General features: G+C 41.5%; 1 protein-coding gene across 7 annotated transcripts in view; it reads left to right on the top strand.

The window, feature by feature from the left end:
* Nucleotides 1–19,624, top strand: part of dab1a (DAB adaptor protein 1a) — a 210,211-nt gene that overhangs the window by 181,197 nt on the left and 9,390 nt on the right. For 5 of the 7 annotated variants that reach the window (XM_030132440.1, XM_030132441.1, XM_030132443.1 and 2 more), the window contains 8 exons: nt 3,063–3,194; nt 9,368–9,487; nt 9,950–9,988; nt 10,463–10,525; nt 11,920–11,973; nt 15,868–16,026; nt 17,793–17,855; nt 19,105–19,201. In XM_030132440.1, the coding sequence (XP_029988300.1) occupies nt 3,063–3,194; nt 9,368–9,487; nt 9,950–9,988; nt 10,463–10,525; nt 11,920–11,973; nt 15,868–16,026; nt 17,793–17,855; nt 19,105–19,201 (727 nt within the window). The remainder of the gene's footprint in view (nt 1–3,062; nt 3,195–9,367; nt 9,488–9,949; nt 9,989–10,462; nt 10,526–11,919; nt 11,974–15,867; nt 16,027–17,792; nt 17,856–19,104; nt 19,202–19,624) is intronic. The other 2 variants (XM_030132445.1, XM_030132444.1) reach the window with 2 other exon arrangements.

The following is a 19,624-nucleotide window of genomic DNA, read 5'->3' as shown; positions in this document are numbered from 1 at the left end:
AGGTTTACATGACTAACCACAGTGTTGACGCTAAAGTCAAACTAAACTCAGAGCTCACTGTTAATCTCAGTCGTGTCCTAGTGGCTGGAGACTGAACAACCTCTGCAGGCCCTCTCCCCATACAAGGGAAATCTGAACAAGAACAGGACAGTATCCTGCTGCTTCTCCTTCTCCCTCCCAGCTCCTAATGTAACAGGGAATATCGTGGTTCAGTGGCCAGCTACTGCTGAAGGGCATGCAACCCACTGTCCCTCTGAGACACTGACGCTGTGTGTGTGTGAGATGGTGAAAGAGGGACCAGCAGTGCATATCAACAACACTGGAGCAAAACAGAAGCTACACAGTCACTACTGACTTTTTTGATACACCTACCTGTTTTGCAAACCGTCTACTTTCCACAGAATGCCTTTATTTAAGCAACTTTGAGCAACATCTGACGGCTGATGCTGCCAGACATTTCAGCTCTGGTAACAACTAATCTTCAATGATTAAATCTCACTAGTCCATCCAAATTTTACCAAATTGTTTATACTGTTTCCTAACACAAGAACAGCAAGTCAGAGAGAAAGCAAAAAGATGAGAGATCTGAGGAAATGTGTTGTAGTTATTAATGTACAACCTCAGCACTGCAGCAACAGCTACAGTAGAACCACAGTAGATCAGAGAATTAGTTTTGCCATTCGATTTAAGGGTCAAAAACAGAGGCGTATGATGGACAACTGGAGCAACAGATGCTAAAATGACATTCATTTTATATACTCGTCCATCAGCATGCCCCCAGGCGTCTGTATCACATTCTTATTTGGTTTGAAGTTTAGTGACCTCTCCTTGTTATCAGCCTACTGGAACACAGGCATTTTCCACAGTAAGTAAACTTGTGTGAACCTGTGTGGGTGTGCAGAGCCTTTAAGTTGAGTAGACACTGGGGTAAGCCGCTGGTAGGAGGGCTTGTAGTTGACTGTTCCAGACAGCGTGCAAGAGTATTTTTAATAGCATGTGCATTTCTCCTTTGCAAAAGTCTGCCCGTTTCAACCTGATTTCTACTGTATTGTGCGATATTGTCTTTCTAAGTATGTTGTGACACAATCATTCCAGACTTATGGCAGGCTGTATTCCCAGATGTCAACTAAACTGAACAACATTTTCATTGGCATGGCAGGCTTACAGTGAGGCTGTGACTTTCAAAGAGTTAACAAATTAAACTAAGGTCTCTGTGGAACATTTTTGGCAATTTCTTAAACCTCCATCAAACACTTACAAACTAGGTTACGGCTGTCTACATACAATATTCCTTTTCTCCAGCTGCAGTACTTTTGATGAGGTAGACGAATTGAATTTATGCAGTCTTCTCATTCTCTGCTCTCTTCAAATCAGAGTCCCTCTTTGTCACCTCACCACCCACCCAGAGATAATTCAATAACCTCTGCAAATGAGCTGTGTGTGTGTCTGTGTGTGTGTGTGTATCTGTGTGTGTGTGTGTGTGTGTATCTGTGTGTGCGTGCATGTGTGTGTGTGTGTGTGTGTATCTGTGTGTGTGTGTGTGTGTGTGTATCTGTGTGTGCGTGCATGTGTGTGTGTGTGTGTGTATCTGTGTGTGCGTGCATGTGTGTGTGTGTGTGTGTATCTGTGTATATGTGCGTACATGCGTGTGTGTGTGTAGATGCACAGTCTTAGCTGTCGTTTTCAGGTCAATCAGAGGTGATAATAGTAATCATTACTCTAATTATTAAATTTAGAAGACATGACTCATACAATGATTATCTATTTCTGCTGGGGCTCTCGGTGTGATGCATTTGTGTGTGTGTCTGAATCTGTGTGTTGGAGTGTGTGTTTATGCCGGTGCCCCCATGTTAAATTGATGTCACACTATTCTGCATGGGCTTACTTCTGGAATAGCTTCAAAGAGAGCAGATGTGTGTGTTTAGCCTCTGATGTATAGCGCTCCAACCCCTAGCATGCACTCAAGGGCTACTGGGTCATTATGTTGACTGTGTGTCTCTGCTCCCAGCATGCAGCTGGCATAGACAATAACAACAAAGCAGACATTTAGTGTGACTTTACAGAGGGCCATTGCGTATTAAGTTGTGAATTGTGTTTGTGTGCGACTGTTGGAGTCTGTTGTGAGTGAGGGCACAGATGAAGTGATCAAGTCGACAGCTTGCCGAGCTGTGATTGTCACTGATCCCCCCCCCGTCCTCGGGAAAAACAGTGCCATCTGCCACGGGCAATGCCAGCTTGGCACTCCCCACCCAAGCTAAACTAGAGTGGGCAGGGGAGCAAGAAACAGTTTAATACAGGATACAAGGCCTCAGTTTCTGTGTGTACACTTGGGAAAGTTGGCGTGTGATTGTGTTCAGCATTCCATAGGCCAGTATGTGTGCAGAAGTGTAGAAACACCAGTGGAGTTCTGTCTGTGTGTGTCCAGTTGAATGTTTTCATCTTCTTTACTTTTGTTTCAGGCTTGTTTTTGCACATCTGAAATATACATTTAATTTACATTCCTACTCTCACCTATGGTCATGAGCTTTGGGTCATGACTGAAAGGACAAGATCCCAGATACAAGGAGGTGGTGTCTGGGGAGAGGGAAGTCTGAGCATCCCTGCTTAGACTGTTGCCTTTGTGACCCGGCCCTGGATAAGTGGTAGAAAATAAATGGATGGATGGATGGATGGATGGATAGATGGATGGATGGATGGATGGATGGATGGATGGATGGACAGTAATTACTTTAAATGGTACAAACCAGTTACAGGTACTGTTTCAGTGTTCTAGGAAAATATCCATCATTACCAAAGCTGAGAAGGACATTGTGTTGTGTTTTGCTGTCTGTACTGTACCACTTTTGTTAAAGCAAACAAAAAAAAGACCAAAGATTTAGCAAGTGAAGTTATTATGTTTTAAGCTATGAACTAAGTATTGAAATAAAAATACTTAATAAAAAAAAATCTTATACAAAGATTTCACAAAAAAAGTGTCTAATTAATAGTACATTGGTGACTACTTGCAACTGTAGTATATTTCTACACGTTAAAGTAAAGAAAAACATTTCTTTCTTCTTCAGGTCCTCCAGCACCACCATGCAGTCCATGAAATCTCCTACATTGCCAAGGACATCACGGACCACCGAGCCTTTGGCTATGTCTGTGGGAAGGAGGGGAACCACCGCTTTGTGGCTATCAAGACCGCGCAGTCGGTCAGTATCTGTGTGCAGGCACATGTGTGTACAGATGTGTGTACAGATGTGTGTATCAGGATTTTTTGTTACCCAGTTGCTGAATTCAGATGTCCACTTGCCTAATAATGCTCACTGCCTATTTATGCATAGAATTATAACTAAATCAACGTCAACTGCACTTCTCATAGATGCCAAGTGCTAGGTTGACTAATGGCTGACGGTTGTTATAGTTTGAAACCATGTATTACCTTCAGCACATAAAATATTTTTGTAAGTCTACTGTTTGGCAGCTGCCTCAGTAAATCAGGAGGTGATTCTTTATTCTTATCAGAGAATTAAGTGTCCTGTCTTAAATAAATCATTCCTTGTTATTAACCTTTTTCATCATGTCTTACCCTTGCAGATGGTGCCTAGAAAGTAAAAAAAAAAAAAAAAATTGCATTCAGTTGTAAATTCTTGTGCTGAGCCAAACTTTAGATGTGTCAGTTTGCTTATTTTCTGTGTGCCCTTTGATTTTGTCAACAGTATTTATTTTACCGCTGTTGTAAGGTGTTCACTGTCAGGGCTGAATGGCAGATATACTGTAGTTATGTAATTTCCATGAAGGTGAAATCCCTTCACAGGCGTTGTCTTTAATGTTTGTGTATGTTTATAGTGTCAGACAACATAAATGATAAAATAAAGACTGTTATCGCTACTGATCCTTGAAAATAGCTTAGAAGCGCTGTTGGTTAACACATTTTATATACACTGTGATTAAATTACTATTTTCTACTAATTTTCTGATGATATAAATAGAAAACAGAGCAGCTCCATAGTGAATTGAGCTGTACTGAAACACCATATTGTTGTTCTTTATACTTCATGGTTTCTTCTCATTAAATAATCAAACTCATTTGAGCTTGTTGTCTTTCTGTCTGTTGTAAATAATATTAGCGTTTGTGACACAGACTATTGAAAAAAACGAATCTGCCTGGTAAAATAAATACTTTCTGGACACTGGACCAGTAATGGAAAAACCTCAGTGGAAACCCTGGTGCTAGTCTGTGTGGGTCTGTGAGCACGAGTGCTTAGTAACTGTTTGTACAGGCTTTGCCCTACACCTGTTGTGTGTAGGTTAATGTATGATTCATCAGGGTCTTTTCTCAATAGCACGAACCTCTTGACATTTAGATAAGGACCCTTGAACACTAGCTCATGTCCCTTTGTGCTATTCATCAAATAGACTGTTTACTCTGTGGAGCTCTAGGTTTCCGTGTGTCTCTTTGCTCATGACTGTGTTGTTTTAAAGGTTCATGTTCAGCTCTGCGGTAACATACTCTCTATATGATACTGAATGGCCCTTTTGAACCGCTTAGGACTCTTGTTGTTGTGTTTATGAGCTTTTGTTGTTTAGTCTGGATCCAGCTGGCTCACGCTGTAGCCATATTGATTTCCCATAGTGAGTCGATGAGGGTTTGAGTGTGTGTCACCAGCTCTAATGGCATATCCATCCTCCTAGGGCCATGAACCGTGGCTCTTTGACTTAGACAGATACACACAGTCACAGACGTACGCACACAACAATCTCTGCTCAACACATACAACAGCCACTCAAAAAATTGTTGCTCACCAAATGATACTCCTGCAAACAACATAGCGTGAGGTTAAGTAATCATCTGTCGACTAAGCTGTCATTTACCTGACATGTGCCTGAGGAAGGGTCACAATTATATTTCGCTCCCATTTTCAGGATTCGAACCACAAATCACAAGGACTCTCGGCCTATTAGCTGTGGACGAGACAATGAGGAGGATGGCAGCACAGCTTCGTAGAGCTTATGGCAGAGGCTGAGGGTGTAATTGGAACGTAACCACTTTGATGTGAATTAACAAAATGTCTGTCGGCATGAAGTCTAAGATTTAAGGTGGCTCTGACCAGGCCAATTTAGGGGTACATCCAAAAGTAATTGGGTTTCTACTCAGCTCTAAGTCTTATTACAAGAGAGTCAAGTTTTATTTAGTAAGTTTTAGTGGGGATGGAAGTTCACTAATTGTACAGAAATGAGTTGATATTGGTGCATCACAGGGTTTTGTTCTAACTGTGTGTAAAGCTCCTTCTGTAACTAGTCTGAATATGTCTATTATTTATGGAGCCAGCTTGACAACTAGTGTGAATGAAGACTACAGAGAACTGAACAGTGTAGTGGTCAAACTTTGGACTTGACTGTAATAATTCTTACCTGTTTAGCATATTTAAATATACAAATAATCAACTCAATGTGATTAAGATGAGGAATGTTAATGATGCTTTAATGTACTAAAAGCCAGTTAAATTCCTGAAAATATGTTTTGTTTTGTTTTGCTTTTTAAGTGTGAATCTGTGGCATTATATTCAAGGAGGAGTAACAAGGGCTGTTCATTTACTCAAAAATCCTTATCAGTGACCAAAAGCGTCTACTAATCTATAAAATTAAATAAGTTTAGAGCCACTAATCCTATTAATATACTGAAATAATTCAGGTAAAGTGCAATTTCTCAGCTTTCCATTTCATCAGGTATGACCCATTTGGACGTTCAAAAGCTCCAAAGTGAATGTGGAAACATCATCATTTTCTGTAACACTGATTCACCAATAAAACCCATGTAGTGGTTGTAGCTTGTTTTTGCATTCAGTTAATGGTACATTTCATTGAAAAAGTCACTTTTGCTTCAGTTTTTCCCTGTTCTGAATTTACTCTGAGCTTTTATGAACATCTACATGTCTAAATATAGGAAAATATCTGAGTTTCACAAAAAATGAAAAATACAGCAGATAATACTATAAACACCTTCCTTAAGAAAGGTTCAATACAGAGAAAAAAATCATTTGGAAGTCACCACAAAAATAGTTGGAGGTCTTTAAGGGTTAATTGGAAGGCAGTGTGTGCAGTGAAGGGGTTTATTCTTGCTTTTTTTGTCTGCATAAGTCATTCTTATTGCTGGAGAAGTCTCAAACTCACAGGTTGTGTCAGCTCACACAGCTAGGTTTTGATAGAGAAGGTGGGAATACGGATGTGAGATATGAGAGACTGCTAGAAAAGACTAGAGATTAGAGCATATATTGTCACATGCAAAGAGGTTCTGAATCTGACAGAGTGACAATATGTTTCAATGTTGGCTCAGTAGGAGCCACTGTTTGCCGAAGTGTGTCTGTCATGAGTAATATGCAGCCGAGAACATCTTCCAGAAAGACAACACTAAAATAGAACTGCTTTATGCAAGGCAGCATTCAGTCTGTGAACTCCGGGTGCACTTTGCATTTTACCAGTCAATAATTGATAAGGTCGGAGAAACCATTGTTCTTGACTCTTTGCTGTTGTGTAGTGACAGTAGTTACAAGTGGTGAGTCATCTTACTGGTCCGTTGTCTGTAGTTTTGCTCTCCTGACAAGAAAGATGGTATAAGGTAAGACAAGAGGCCGGTATCTGCTTCGCAACTGTCTGAACCAGAGCTAGAGAGGGAATGGACTATGTACTGCATGTACAGGTTACTATATAGAGCCTCATGTCCTATCTAGCTGTGCCTTAGCCTGGTTCCTAATCATGGACAGGTTTTTTTGTTCATGTCAAATTTTATTCCAACATTTGCCCTTAATGGAAGATATTAGACAAACTAATCACAGTGTGTATTTTCAGTGTGTCAAAACTGTTACAGCCTGCTGTATTTGGAAATTATATTTGCCATTAGACAAAACCCATTCTTTCAGTGCTGCCATTTTGTTTTCTTGTTTCCTTTTGTGTTCTGCCGCGTCCTAATGGCATCATCCATTATCAGTTGTCAACAACCTAATCAGGTGTCTCTGAGTCATCCTGCTTAAATAGAAGTTAAGAGAATACCTCTGAATTAAACAAAGCACAAGAACCTCTTCTGTTTGGAAATGGGGCCACACATAAGAGGGGAAAATATGATTCAGGATTTAGTACATGTCTAACTTTAAAGATTTGTCAGAGTACAGGAGGGGGTACAGGGGTCTTACTGAATTAAATAGTTGCATCTAGGGCTGGGCCATTTGTCCAAAAGATCATATGATCATATTATGATCAGTGATCTGAATCACAGTTCTTCTCATCCCAAAAATCTATTTTTTGCACAATGTTTGACCAGTGTTTTAGCTATATTTTGACAATAGAAACCTGAAACAATGCAACTCACTGATGAAATAAACACTACTCCACTTTTTGTACTTATATGTACATCTTTGGCTTCTGTCTTAAGTTCTCATTTCATCAGTCATTATTTCTTCAGAAGCAGCAAGACCTGTTACACAAACTCAACATGCTAAAGTGGAATAACTTAATACTTAAGTATTTTTTTTTTTCACATCTCAAAGGTTGAACCATGATTCACAATGTTGTCCCAACATATAGATTTTATCCACACAGTTTTGCTTTCACACCACAGTTTTGGGAGAAGGTTGATATGTCCTACCATAATCTTCTATGTGTTCTTTGTCGCCCTGTACAGATGGCATTTTCCATATTCACCTCATATTTAGTCCAAAATTAGTCTAATTGTTTGAACTACCCAGAAAGTGTTTTATCCAGATCAAGGCCTCCTCTTTTAGTCAAAGCCAAGACTGGTTATCTGGTCTGCACAGCAATCAGAAGAAGGCTTCACACATACAAATCTGGTTCAAATCAAGCTGGAAAGTCCAAAATTCCAAACCAAACAAGGCAGGTGTGAAAACTTCTTTAAAGCTGCAGTATGTAGGAATTATGTTCTAAGTAATTGTAAAATTGCCTTGACTGTCACCAGACATTAAGGAATCATGTTCATTTCAAATACTGATCTCACTGACAGTAGTAGTCCAGCCAGAATATGTGCAGTTGAAAAGCTCAGTGTCAGCCCCGAAATGATGTTTATGTTGACATTGTGTGTTTTGGTCTGATGCCCCGCCCATCACCTGTCTGGTAATCACAGAGTCAGAAGCCTTTCAGCATCCAGGTTGCCAGTTCCCAGTGGGCTGCAGCTGGAACACTTCTGATCACAAATGTCTGATGTTATTAAACCTAAAAGGACTCTTATTATTCCCAAATACATCGTGACAAAATGAGAAATAAAACAAGGAGATGTAGGAGATGATTTAGAAACATGGAGATGGCTGAAAGAGGAGAAGGATTTGAAGACCCACGCCTTAGTCTGACCACCGGTAAGAGCCACTGAGAGCCGGGGTCGTGGCCTCTTCACCTGGTCCCTTCTTCCGGGCCCGGGCTGCAGTCTCTTCTCCTGGCCCCGGTGGAGAGACTGCCGGTCCGGGACTGGTGAACAGACCGGGTACCGCTGTAGGACTTGTCTCTTGCCATGGTAGCACCTTGTAGTTCAGTATTTTCTGTGGAAGTGACCTGTTCATTTAGCGGTGTGTAATCTGAACCGGGGGGGGGGGGTGTTCGGTCCATGGTTCGGTGGGGGGTTCGGTTGGTAGTTCGGCGTCCATGGTTTGGTTGGGGGGGGGGGGGGGGGGTTGGTTGTCCGTGGTTCAGTGGTGGTGGTGGGTAGCTCGGCGTCCATGGTTCGGTTGGGGGTTGTAGGTAGTCCGGTGTCCGTGGTTCAGTGGGGGGGGGGGGGTTTGCGGTAGTTCGGCATCCGTGGTTCGGTGGTGGGGGGGTTTAGAGCGATCGTGCAGCTTGTAGTAAAAGTGAAACCTAATGCTCATTTCCCTTTTCCCTATCTCCTGAATCTTCGCAAACTTTCATTTGAGTGTGCAGGACGTTTGTCCTGGCCTGTTATATATTAGACTTATGTAGAATAAGTCTGGTGATGATTTTTTTGTATGAAATTTATGGTGTGGTGGCAAGGATTAGAGGAAACGCTAGTAGTAGATGCTCATGCGGGATCTGGCAACCCCTAGCCTGGGGGGAGGAGGAGAGGATACCATGTTCTACAGTATTTTGAATGTGACTGCAGTACCAGTTTTGGCCACAATCCTACATACTGCAGCTTTAATGCAGACACATAGTAAACAGTTTTAATAAACTAACATAAATAAGTTGATGACATTATTCACTGGCTTTACAATCCCTCTGAAAAGCTGATTATATGATAAATTTAATTCTTTCACTCTTGACAAATCACCTATCTCTAGGTGGGACAAAGCTGCAAGTCATAGGTTCCAATCCCTGCTGTGTGTGTGTGTGTGTTTATTGTGTCATTGACACGTCTTTGTCGTTTTAGGCTGAGCCTGTCATTCTGGACCTGCGGGACTTGTTCCAGCTCATCTATGAGATAAAGCAGAGAGAGGAGATGGAGAAGAAGGCCCAGAAAGACAAGCAGTGTGAGCAGGCGGTTTACCAGGTACACTTACCAGCCCCCTGTTACTTATTTTTCCCCATTTTCAACCTTACCTTAATCATGTGCCATAAGTTTGATGAGCCTCTTCTGAGAGGCGGTTGACAGAAAAGTCAAGTAAGACTCGAAAAAACATCAAAGTAGAGAATGACATACGGAGCACCCACTTTCAAGTTTCATCAGTGGCACCATCTGCCCATTGTGCTTATTTCTCCTTCCTTTGTTCTGTCTTCTCTACATCTCCTGTTTAATTTCTCTTTATCTCTCTCACTCTCTATTTCTCTGATGATTGCCAAATGATTATCTGAATGCTGGGAAGCTGCTATGTCTTGCTCTGCTTTCCGCCCACTCTTTCTACTCCACCGGCTTAACTCTCCACCTCTCCCCTCTCCTCTGTCTTCTCCCCCCTGCTCCCCTTTTCTCATCGCTTGATCTCTCCCTCTCTCGCCTGCCACCGCTCATCCGCAGACAATACTGGAGGAGGATCTGGAGGACCCGGTTTACCAGGTAACTTTCCGACTAATCACACTGCTGCTGTCACCTGCTGCATTCTAGCCAGTCAGCTTGATCATCTGTGTGTGCACTGTGGGGAGACAGCCCCTGTTTGGTCACAGTGTGGCAGTGGGGTAATGGCACAATATGTGCAGTTTTAGGGGTCAGGTGTGAATGCAGAGTCATGCACCGAAGGAGACGCTGGAATCTGTGTGATCATGTGATTATAGCCGTTTGTGTCTGTGCATGTCTGTTGGTTGGGGTGCATGATTAGTAAAAGGACTGAAGTTCTTTCCACTGCTGTGGACATTTCCCCTGCTTTACTCTCCCTCCTGTGATGTTGGATCTATTCTTCATCTGCTTTTTAATGACAAAACTGTTCTTACTAATCACCTCTGCAACTTCACTGCTGTTCTCTTGGTTTCTTTCTCTTTGAATATCTCTCCTACTTCTTGTTTTCCTCTCCTCCCTCCACTGCTGGTGTTGTAGTACATTGTGTTTGAGGCGGGACATGAGCCCATCCGTGACCAGTCAGAAGAAAGCATTTATCAGGTACTTACAAGCTTGTCTTTTCCACTTGGGTTTCAGTTTGTTGTCATCATCTTGTCAAATGCAAATTGTAACTAGCTACCAACAAGGAGCTCCAAGAAGCATTTCAACAGAAAACAATGAAACTCTTTACTGATCAGTAGGTGCTAGATGCATGTCTTCACATGAGTTGCATAATATTTTGTGTCCTGGTCAAGAATTTTGATATTTTTCATTCCTAAAATGTAGACATAAGCAATTACAGACAGTAAGAACATAGGCAAACAACCAGCCAATCGAGCTGTGACTGGTGAAGCTTGCTACCCCAGGGAGGCAAGTCTTTTCTATGGGTGAACTCCCCAGAGGAATGGGTAGACCTCCAAGGGATGAAGAGGGGGAGGGTACAGTATACATGGAGGGGATGTGGAGGTTATTCCTGTCCTGTGTAGAAGGCAGACCCCTCCTCTTTTTCCCTCCTCCCCTCCTTCTTTTCCCAAGGAGATGAAAGAAAGCGAGGGGAAAAAAGATTAATCACCAGCCTCTCGTTTGATCTTTAAATAAAATGGATTGAAAATAGACGGGGTGCTGGCTCGTGCACAGGCATACACAAACAGAAAAATACACATACACATACACGTACAAAAAAAAAAATCCCCATCAGGCGTTAGAAACGTGAGCCTCAGCCAGCCTCTAGCCACAGAGGAACTAATGTATGAATAAAGATGGCAGCTTCTGGAAATAAACATGTGAAAGAAGTAAACAAGGCATAGAGAGGAGGAGAAAGAATGAGACAGGCTGTGCTAGATAGATTTCCACATTCTTCATCAGTGCGCTATTTTTCATTTACCACACAGTCTGATTAGGCCACATCAGCTATACGAGAAGAAAAAAAACTTTATTTCAGACATAGTGACACTGTTATTTGGAACTGTAGGAGGGACGGAACCATAGAAATTCTCGGATTCGTACAGCATTTTACCATCAGTGCCCATTGTTTCTTCTCATTGCACTGTCAAATATATCAGCTTGTGTGACATAGCGATATTACATGTCTTCATGTGTGTGACAGTCTGAGTTATTACACGTCTGTGGGTGTGATAAGCAGCCTTATCCATTCTTTATTAGAAAGAAAGTGACAGAGAGAAAGAGCATCACCGCAAGCTGATAGTCTACTGATTAGCCTAGTAGATGAGTTCTCACTCCAGATTTTAATTCTGATTATCACTCTGCACACACCCACACTCTCTCGTAGTGATTGATTTGCTTCCTCGTGAGCCAGGTTTCAAAGATTTGTGTTGGCATCCAGTGTGTCGCAGTGCTGTGAAGTGACGTGTAAAGACTGTTTGGACTGTTGAAACCATCCAGAGGTAACATGCTGTCTTGGATGTTCTCTGACTATACTTGGCCCGTTTGTGTAGGTTCCCACCAGTCAGCAGAAGGAGGGGGTCTATGATGTCCCAAAGAGACACCCAGTGAGTGACCATGTGTTTGCCCATGTCCTGCCACCCCTCAGCCTGCCTCCCCCTCTCAGACAAACCTCTCAGATCATCAACCAGTTTCTATTCTCCCCGTCGTAAAAGGCTTTTTCCTTCAATACCGTCACCTTTTAGAGCTTGTGAAGCTCTAATTTTGCAGCGATTCTGTCTCCCTTTTTTCCCACACAGTGATCAGTGTGCTTCTGATTTTCTTTTTTTCCCTGAGAGGTTGCTGAGACCCAGTGCTCTGTGCAGTGTGCTGTGCTACTTTTTGCTTGCGATCCGCTCTGGCTGTGGTTGCTGGTTGCCCTTTTCCTTGCGTTCTGTGGTGCCTTCTCCTTATGGTTACTGTGTGTGTCGTGTTATTTTGTTTGATGAAGCATGCCTGACTCTGGCTTGCTAGTGGTGAATCTACTGTAAACCTGCATGATCTCTGCCAGATTGTGTTGAGCAAACATTGCGTCATTGTTGTATTTGTCTTTCAGTATATATAAATGATGTCTGACTATTAATGTGCATGGCCTCCTATTTTTGAGGCTGTATCTGAGGATGTTCTTCATCATTCTCATCCATATATATGAGTATCTGCAGTGAAAATCTGTGTGTGAGTTGGCATGTATGTATGTTTGTATGTGGTGTATCTTTTAGCTGCTGTTATTGCTCCCACTGCCAGTGTTAATAATGAAAGATGACCTTGACCGCTGTCAGGCAGCACTATAATTCAGGGTACTTCTTCTGCCTATAAAGATGCTAGCTATATTGCTGCCTGATATAATCTGCTAAAATCTTTACACTGTGTATTTCTGTTTGAGTGGATGTTTGTTGTATGAGCCAATATACTGTATATATGTGTGTGCATCTATTTACAGCATCTCTTGTTACTATTTGGACACCCAGTATTCCCTAGGCCTATCCGCCACCCTCCATCTCTGTGTGTATTCCCCTGCAGAGGGTTTTCAATCTTTAAAAGGCTAAACTGGACTCCTCCATGTCACTACTGCCAGTCTGACTCCCACTTTATGAATTTTGGTTGGCTAGGAATCAGTCTCGCAGTTTTCTGACTGCATATTATCCCTGGCTTGGTAAGAAGCTTACAGGCACCGTAGTATTTCTGTTCTCTCCTTACCAAGCTCACAACACATGCTGCTATTTGGATTGCCTTTGTGTTGGCAGGTGTCGCAATGTGAACAAATCCAATATTTCTCTCTTGTTGTGCAACCAGTTGGAATAGTCGTCCATTCTGGTTTAACAACAGCGATCAAGTCGTGTCTGCTTTCCAGTTAGTCAGTAGTAGTAGATGAATAACCCTGGACCGCAGACATATAAATGAATTGTAACCATGTAAGATTTTTCTCATGCAACAGATGTCTTGCATTTTAAAGACTGTATTTTAACCCAGTGGACGATTCATTCAACCCATGGATAACACTGTTAATTCAAGGACCTTCCTGAGGTTCACCGTAGCCTCTAAGTTGTAATTACACAAACAAGAAAATATTTTGCATTTCATGAAAAGAACCATGCATTAGCCAGTCCTTTAATAGCTACAAAGGCAAGATTGTAACATGAAGACAAATTAGCAGAGCTAATTAAAAGACAATGTGACACACTAGCACAGAAATGCGAAGCAATAAATATAATAAATTAGGTCATTTAGGATATTTTGTCATACTTTCCTTTATTTTGATATATTGTTAAAGCAATAGCACCTGTTGTGAGGGAACAGAAGCAGCAACAGCTTGGACAAGTGTTACTGTATTCGGTGGAGGATTTACTTTTTCTTTCACCGGCGAGCAAAGTTCATTGATTTCTCATCAGAAGGATTGATAGTGAAGAGTAACGTTGGACTAAACCGTTGCCGTGTGTACATACTACACCTGAACTGAAATGATACGACTGACAGAAATGTGACCCCCCGTCTCTAGTAATCTCGCTTCTTGTTTACTCTGTCACCTTATCTGTCACCTCTGTAGGTCAATAAAGCACACACAACATCACACACATTTCAATCTAAAAAGCCCTTGACCCTGTAAAGCCTGAAAAAGTCTGTTGAATCAACAGTGGCACCTCGCCGCCCCTGTTTGTGCACATGCAGAGGTCAACATATTACCACTGATCAACCAAGCGCACCAACTCTGCTGAAAAACTGGATTAGTACCATGGCTTGGGTTGTGTTGAGTATGTGTGAGAAATATGGAAGAATGAGAAAATATGACAGGAAAAAGTTCATTTGCAGTTTTGATTTTAATTATATATCTGTGTTTGTGTGTTTGTATGTCAGTGTTGATTTTGTCGCGTGCCAATGACTCAGTCACACGGTAGGGGATCAGTGAGGTAGTGTTAATTAAAGGGGCCGCGTTAATTGTATGCAGAACACATGTGCGCAGGTAATTACTGTTTCCCTGGAGATGGCTAATAGATAGGTGGCGGCTGCACTGATAAAGATAAAGGACCAGGCAAAGAAGGGGCGAGAGCCTCTAATGGGCACAGAGGGATAATTGGCAGGGCAAGAGAAAAAGATGGACAGACAATGAAGAAAGGACAGGAATGGGCAACAGGAGACCACAACATTTAGAAAGAAACCTCTGATACTTAATCTGACTGTCAGGAAAATTATACTTAATATGGAAGTGTAATTATATGTATAACTGTATAGGAATATAGATAATATTCTCTGAACTATATAGAAAATATCCAGATCGGATCTGTGTGTTCCATCAGCTGGGGGCGGCCGTGGCTCAGGAGGCTGGAGAAGTGGCTTGTGATCGAAGGGTTGCAGGTTCAATTCCGCAGACAGGCAAAGAAATTGTTAGCTGAACACCACACACTCCTAGTCTGCAGTGTGTGGTGTGTTCCTGTATGTTCAGCTAGGGATGGGTTAAAAGCAGAGGGTCAATTTCAGTGTGTGTTGCTTGTAAAATATATACTGACAAATGAATTCCTCTTCTAAAATTGTGGGAAAAGAAGCCTCAGTAGAAAAACAAGGAATATTTCTACATCTGATAATATCGGGCAAGACATTAGAGTTCTTCAATATTAGCTAATGATAACCATATTTCATTTGTTTCATCCAAACAAAAGAATACACTCAGCCGTGTTGTAAAGCACACACTCCTCTTGCTTTGCAGGTCCAGTTGTGACTAAATGTTTTAGTGCCAGTGCAGGAGAAAGGTCTGGCAGAAATCATCATCATTCTGCTGGTGTTGAACAATGTTGTTTGTTCAGCCTGATTTGTTAAGCGCTGGCGGAACATACAGTATATCAAGAGAATACAGTGTTATGACTCTTTTATGTGTTTTCTGGACTACATAGTTCAGCAGCATAATTGGATTTATTGATAGCCAGTATTATCTGGGAATTTATACCGTGTTCCTCATTGTAATTCACAAATGTAACTTGGGCTGAAAACTAGCTAGCTCAGACAATGAGCAAGGTTTCGTTGTAATTTACCGTTCTCCATGCTGTTGCTCTCACATGCAGCATGTTAGTTAATCCACATCCAGCTTCTCTTCCTGCATACCTGATGGTTTGTCTTATACTGTGGGTTCTGTCATAAGGGGGTAGGCTTTACCGAAACACAAAGGAGGTTTAAACGCTGCTCAGTGCTGAAGTTTAGACTAAAGGTGGGGATGAACTTTAAACCTCTTAAAAGCTTCACTTCGTCTCCAAGTCTGGCAACAAGGGCATAGCTCTGTGAATGTGTGTGTGTGTGTGTATGAGTGTGTAATACGCCAAGAAGATCATCACAAACCCCTCTTAAATAAGCTTCATTTCACCTCGCTCCCTCCTGTCTCACCGCCTCACAACCTCTCTGACTGTGAAAAAACTAATATGTTTGCATGAGTACATTTTCATCCCATCTACCATCTAACACTGGGGTTATGATTGCAGAATGGACATCCAAACACCCCCCATCACCACCACCTCCACCAACATCAGCATCGTCATTATCATGAACAAGCCTTCCCACAAGAACAAACTGAACAGCAGCAACAGCAACAGCAGGCAGTGGCAGATCTTATAGACTTAGACCTGGATATGGTGACTCAGGTAAGGTGATATATGTGGATACAGCAAAGCGCAGGACTCTTTGACTCATAGCTGAGACATTTTTCACTATTTCTGAACAGGGAGCATGCTGTCCTAAAGATTATCTATCAGCCCTTATAAACTACTTCTTTAGACATATCCTCAGATGATTTCCTGTCTCCTGTCTTCATCTGTACTGCACCATTTTTGTACTTCTTTAGCGGCGGGTCACCCAGACTCCTGACCCTATCATTTATGAATAAAACATGCAACCTTGCTGTTGCCATAGTAACCAAGTACCACCACCATAAATGTGAGTCCAGCCCAGCGTTTCCACCTGCATGTGTACGTGTATGAGGAAAAAAAAGTACGAGTAGTTTTGGCAAGAGAAAAACACTCCAGTAGCACTGAGCGGAGGTCCTGTAAGGACGTAGTGGACATAAAGGTCAGGGTGTCTGTCAAAAAAACTGGTACGGGGCGAGGTTAGCAGACAGCAGCGGTCACCTCATCTGCAGAGATGAGGTGCTCGCAGCACATTAATAAAGCATTCATAACACTGTGATAATCCCAGCAGCCTGACCTGCACCTGACCACTAAACACATAAAGAATATTGAGTCGAGTGACTTAACTGAAAGGGGACAGAAAGTCTATAAATGTCCAACTTCTTGTACTGTTTAAGCTTCAGTGGCATTTTCCTTTTCTGGTGGTTTCTGTTTGAAGCGCATTTGCAAAAGCGCCGCATTATTGACTCGAAGTACTCCCTACAACACAGTAAGCACATTGAGAAAATTTATTGTATTTTCAGTTAACAAAAGTGGCTCTTTCTGTTCAGTATGTGAATTTAATTCCACAGACACCCCACTATCAGTCCTTGTAGATGGTAACTGCACCGTTTTGCGTATCTTGAATATCCAACTTATCACTGGTATATTGATCTTTATCTGCAACACTAGACTCTGCAGCAACAATAGTCCATATTTTAGCTTTCTGTCTCCAATCCCCTCTTACACATACCCATGCAGACCTATTACTGTAAAACACCATGCGCACAGATCCATTTTCTGATAGAGAAAAAAAAGAACTTTCGGGTGACCTATGAGAGGGAAGATATTCTAAGAACATTCATTATCTGTAAAGAAATTATCTGCATCCATGATTTATGCAAATCTCTGACCATGTATTCAAGGCCTAAATTCCTTTACCAACTAAAAATAGAGTTTCCTTCACTTGCCACTGGCTTTAAGATAGTATTAATGTGCAAAAAGGGGAGATACTAAAGAGAAAAAGGATCATGGGGAGAGTCTGAAAGGAAACAGAATGATACAGAACAAATTCAGATCAAATAGAAGGGCTGCTGTCTTTGATAGCTATTTCCTCTGAGGCACATCGCACATCTCCTACAAGAGAGGAACATTAATGACTTGTCCAGAGGAAGATACTGGTACTATAATGATACTGGGGGTGTGGTAGTCTGTCTTTAGATCAGCTGGTGAAAAGCATCTTTATATGGAACACATGACAAAGATTGTGATCAGTCTTGGTGGGTATGTCATCATAATCAATCATTTCACCTCATTATCCCATCTCTCCTCACCCCTCTGTTTCCTCATCTGTGTTCCTGCCACAGTACTCAGGTAGGCACCATGAAAATACCAAACTACTGCTGTGTTGCATGCACTGTGAAATGCATGTTGCACTGGAATGTGAAGCAAATTAGATCATGCATACAGTATAATGGTGTTTCAGCTGCACCTGACTCTTTGTGTGTACTCTCTATGATTCTCAGAATATCAACCAGTTAGAGATTTTTGGAGACATGTCCACCCCTCCTGACATCACTTCTCCGTCGGTGAGTAACTGAATACATATGTTTGTAAGTATATTTATACAGTTACAGTTTCTGTGTGCAAGATTTAGGGGATGATCTACAACCCCAGTACCAAAAACTGTTGGGATGTTAAGTAGCATGTAAATAGAAACATAATTCAATGGTTTGCAAATCTCATTCATATGTTTTATTCATCGTTAAAATAAAATATTGAAAATGAACCATTTTAGGAAAAAAAACGAAAACAAAGATACAGTCACTGAAAAAATGTTTAGCCCACCCTTGTTTTCTTCAATTTCATGTTCATTTTAATGCCTGGTACAACTAAAGGTACATTTGTTTGGACAAATATAATGATAACAACAAAAATAGCTCATAAGAGTTTATTTTCAGAGCTAATATCTATCCGTTTTCCATGTTTTCTTGATAATTACCAAAATCACTTTAGTTCTTCCATCAACAGCTATGGCATTGTACCGCCAAAAACAGTGCTTTTAGGCATTCCATGTTTTGTTTTCTGTCTGTTTTAGTCACATGATACACACAGGAGTTAGTACTAAATTGCGTAACCAATGTTTTTGATGACTTTGATGGTCTAATAATTTTTTCCACGACTGTATTTTATTTTGATAGCATTAACACATCTCTAAAAAGAGGAAGGACAATGTAGAATGAACAGATTCCTTCCATGTAGTCTGTCATGTTTGACTAATTTCCAACGATGATCAATTAATTCACATTTTTATGATTGTCTGTATTGCCTGATATCTGATAAGATTAATACATTAAAAATTTACATTTTATGTCTGATGTCTGTATTCACATCTCAGTGGTTTCAAGTCCACAGCACTATCTGACGACTTCCACATCAAGTAATATCAACACTTAAATGAGAAAAGTACATTAATTAATTTATTAATACATGCTATTTATAATCCCTTCACCTCAGTGTGAAAACTGGTAATAAATACTGATGAAATATTGAATTTTGGCCTCATCTAAACATGATCAGCCCTGAAAGAAGCTACATCAGTCGAGTAATTCTTCTCTTAACCGAAAAGCACAGAACAAACAAACCACACACTGGTTCTAAGGAGGGTCTTTAGTGTTATCACCCACTACACCAGAGAGTGAGGTGATGGTTGATGCCTCTAAATATCACACACTGCACCTAAAAAATGGTTTGTGATTTCCATTTTTAAAACCTGACAGCATTTCCACTCATATCATTCTCTCCTCTGGTTTCAACCTCCATTCACAACCTGTGTAGACCCCCGCCTCTCCAGCCAACACCCTAGACCCTACACAGGGCCTGCAGCCTCCCACGGAACTGTTTGCTCCCTTCAATCCTGCGTCTGTGCCCTCAGGTAGGACCCTTTCATTTTCTGCTTAAATACATCACCGCTATAAGCGAAGGGAAACAAACACAGCGGGGGAGAGAGTCGAGAGAAGAGATGAAGGAGAGAGTCAGAGGATTCAGAGACAGAACAAGAGGGCAGAGAAGCCAGAAGAGTGGAAAGAGAGGAATAGAAAAGGTGGAGCTGAAATAAATAGAGGGACGGGAAAGAATTGAAATGTAGATGAGGGGAGGGAAAGGAGGAGAAAAGGTGGTGTTGGTTGTGTGTTGAATATGAAATGCATAGTTAGCTTGGATGTTGCTGATTTACCTGTGGCCGAGTCAGAGCAAAGTAATAAAACACTGAGGTGTAGATTATGGTGAGGACTCATTAGTATGCACAGGCCTTGCGTGAATTAGACATTTGTGTATACCTTTTCCTTTCCCCTTCCCG

The sequence above is a fragment of the Sphaeramia orbicularis genome, chromosome 4 (genome assembly GCF_902148855.1).
Source record: "Sphaeramia orbicularis chromosome 4, fSphaOr1.1, whole genome shotgun sequence".
NCBI classification, from domain to species: Eukaryota; Metazoa; Chordata; class Actinopteri; order Kurtiformes; family Apogonidae; genus Sphaeramia; species Sphaeramia orbicularis.
Note: the sequence above shows the minus strand (reverse complement) of the source record. Positions and strands in the feature narration are given on the sequence as shown.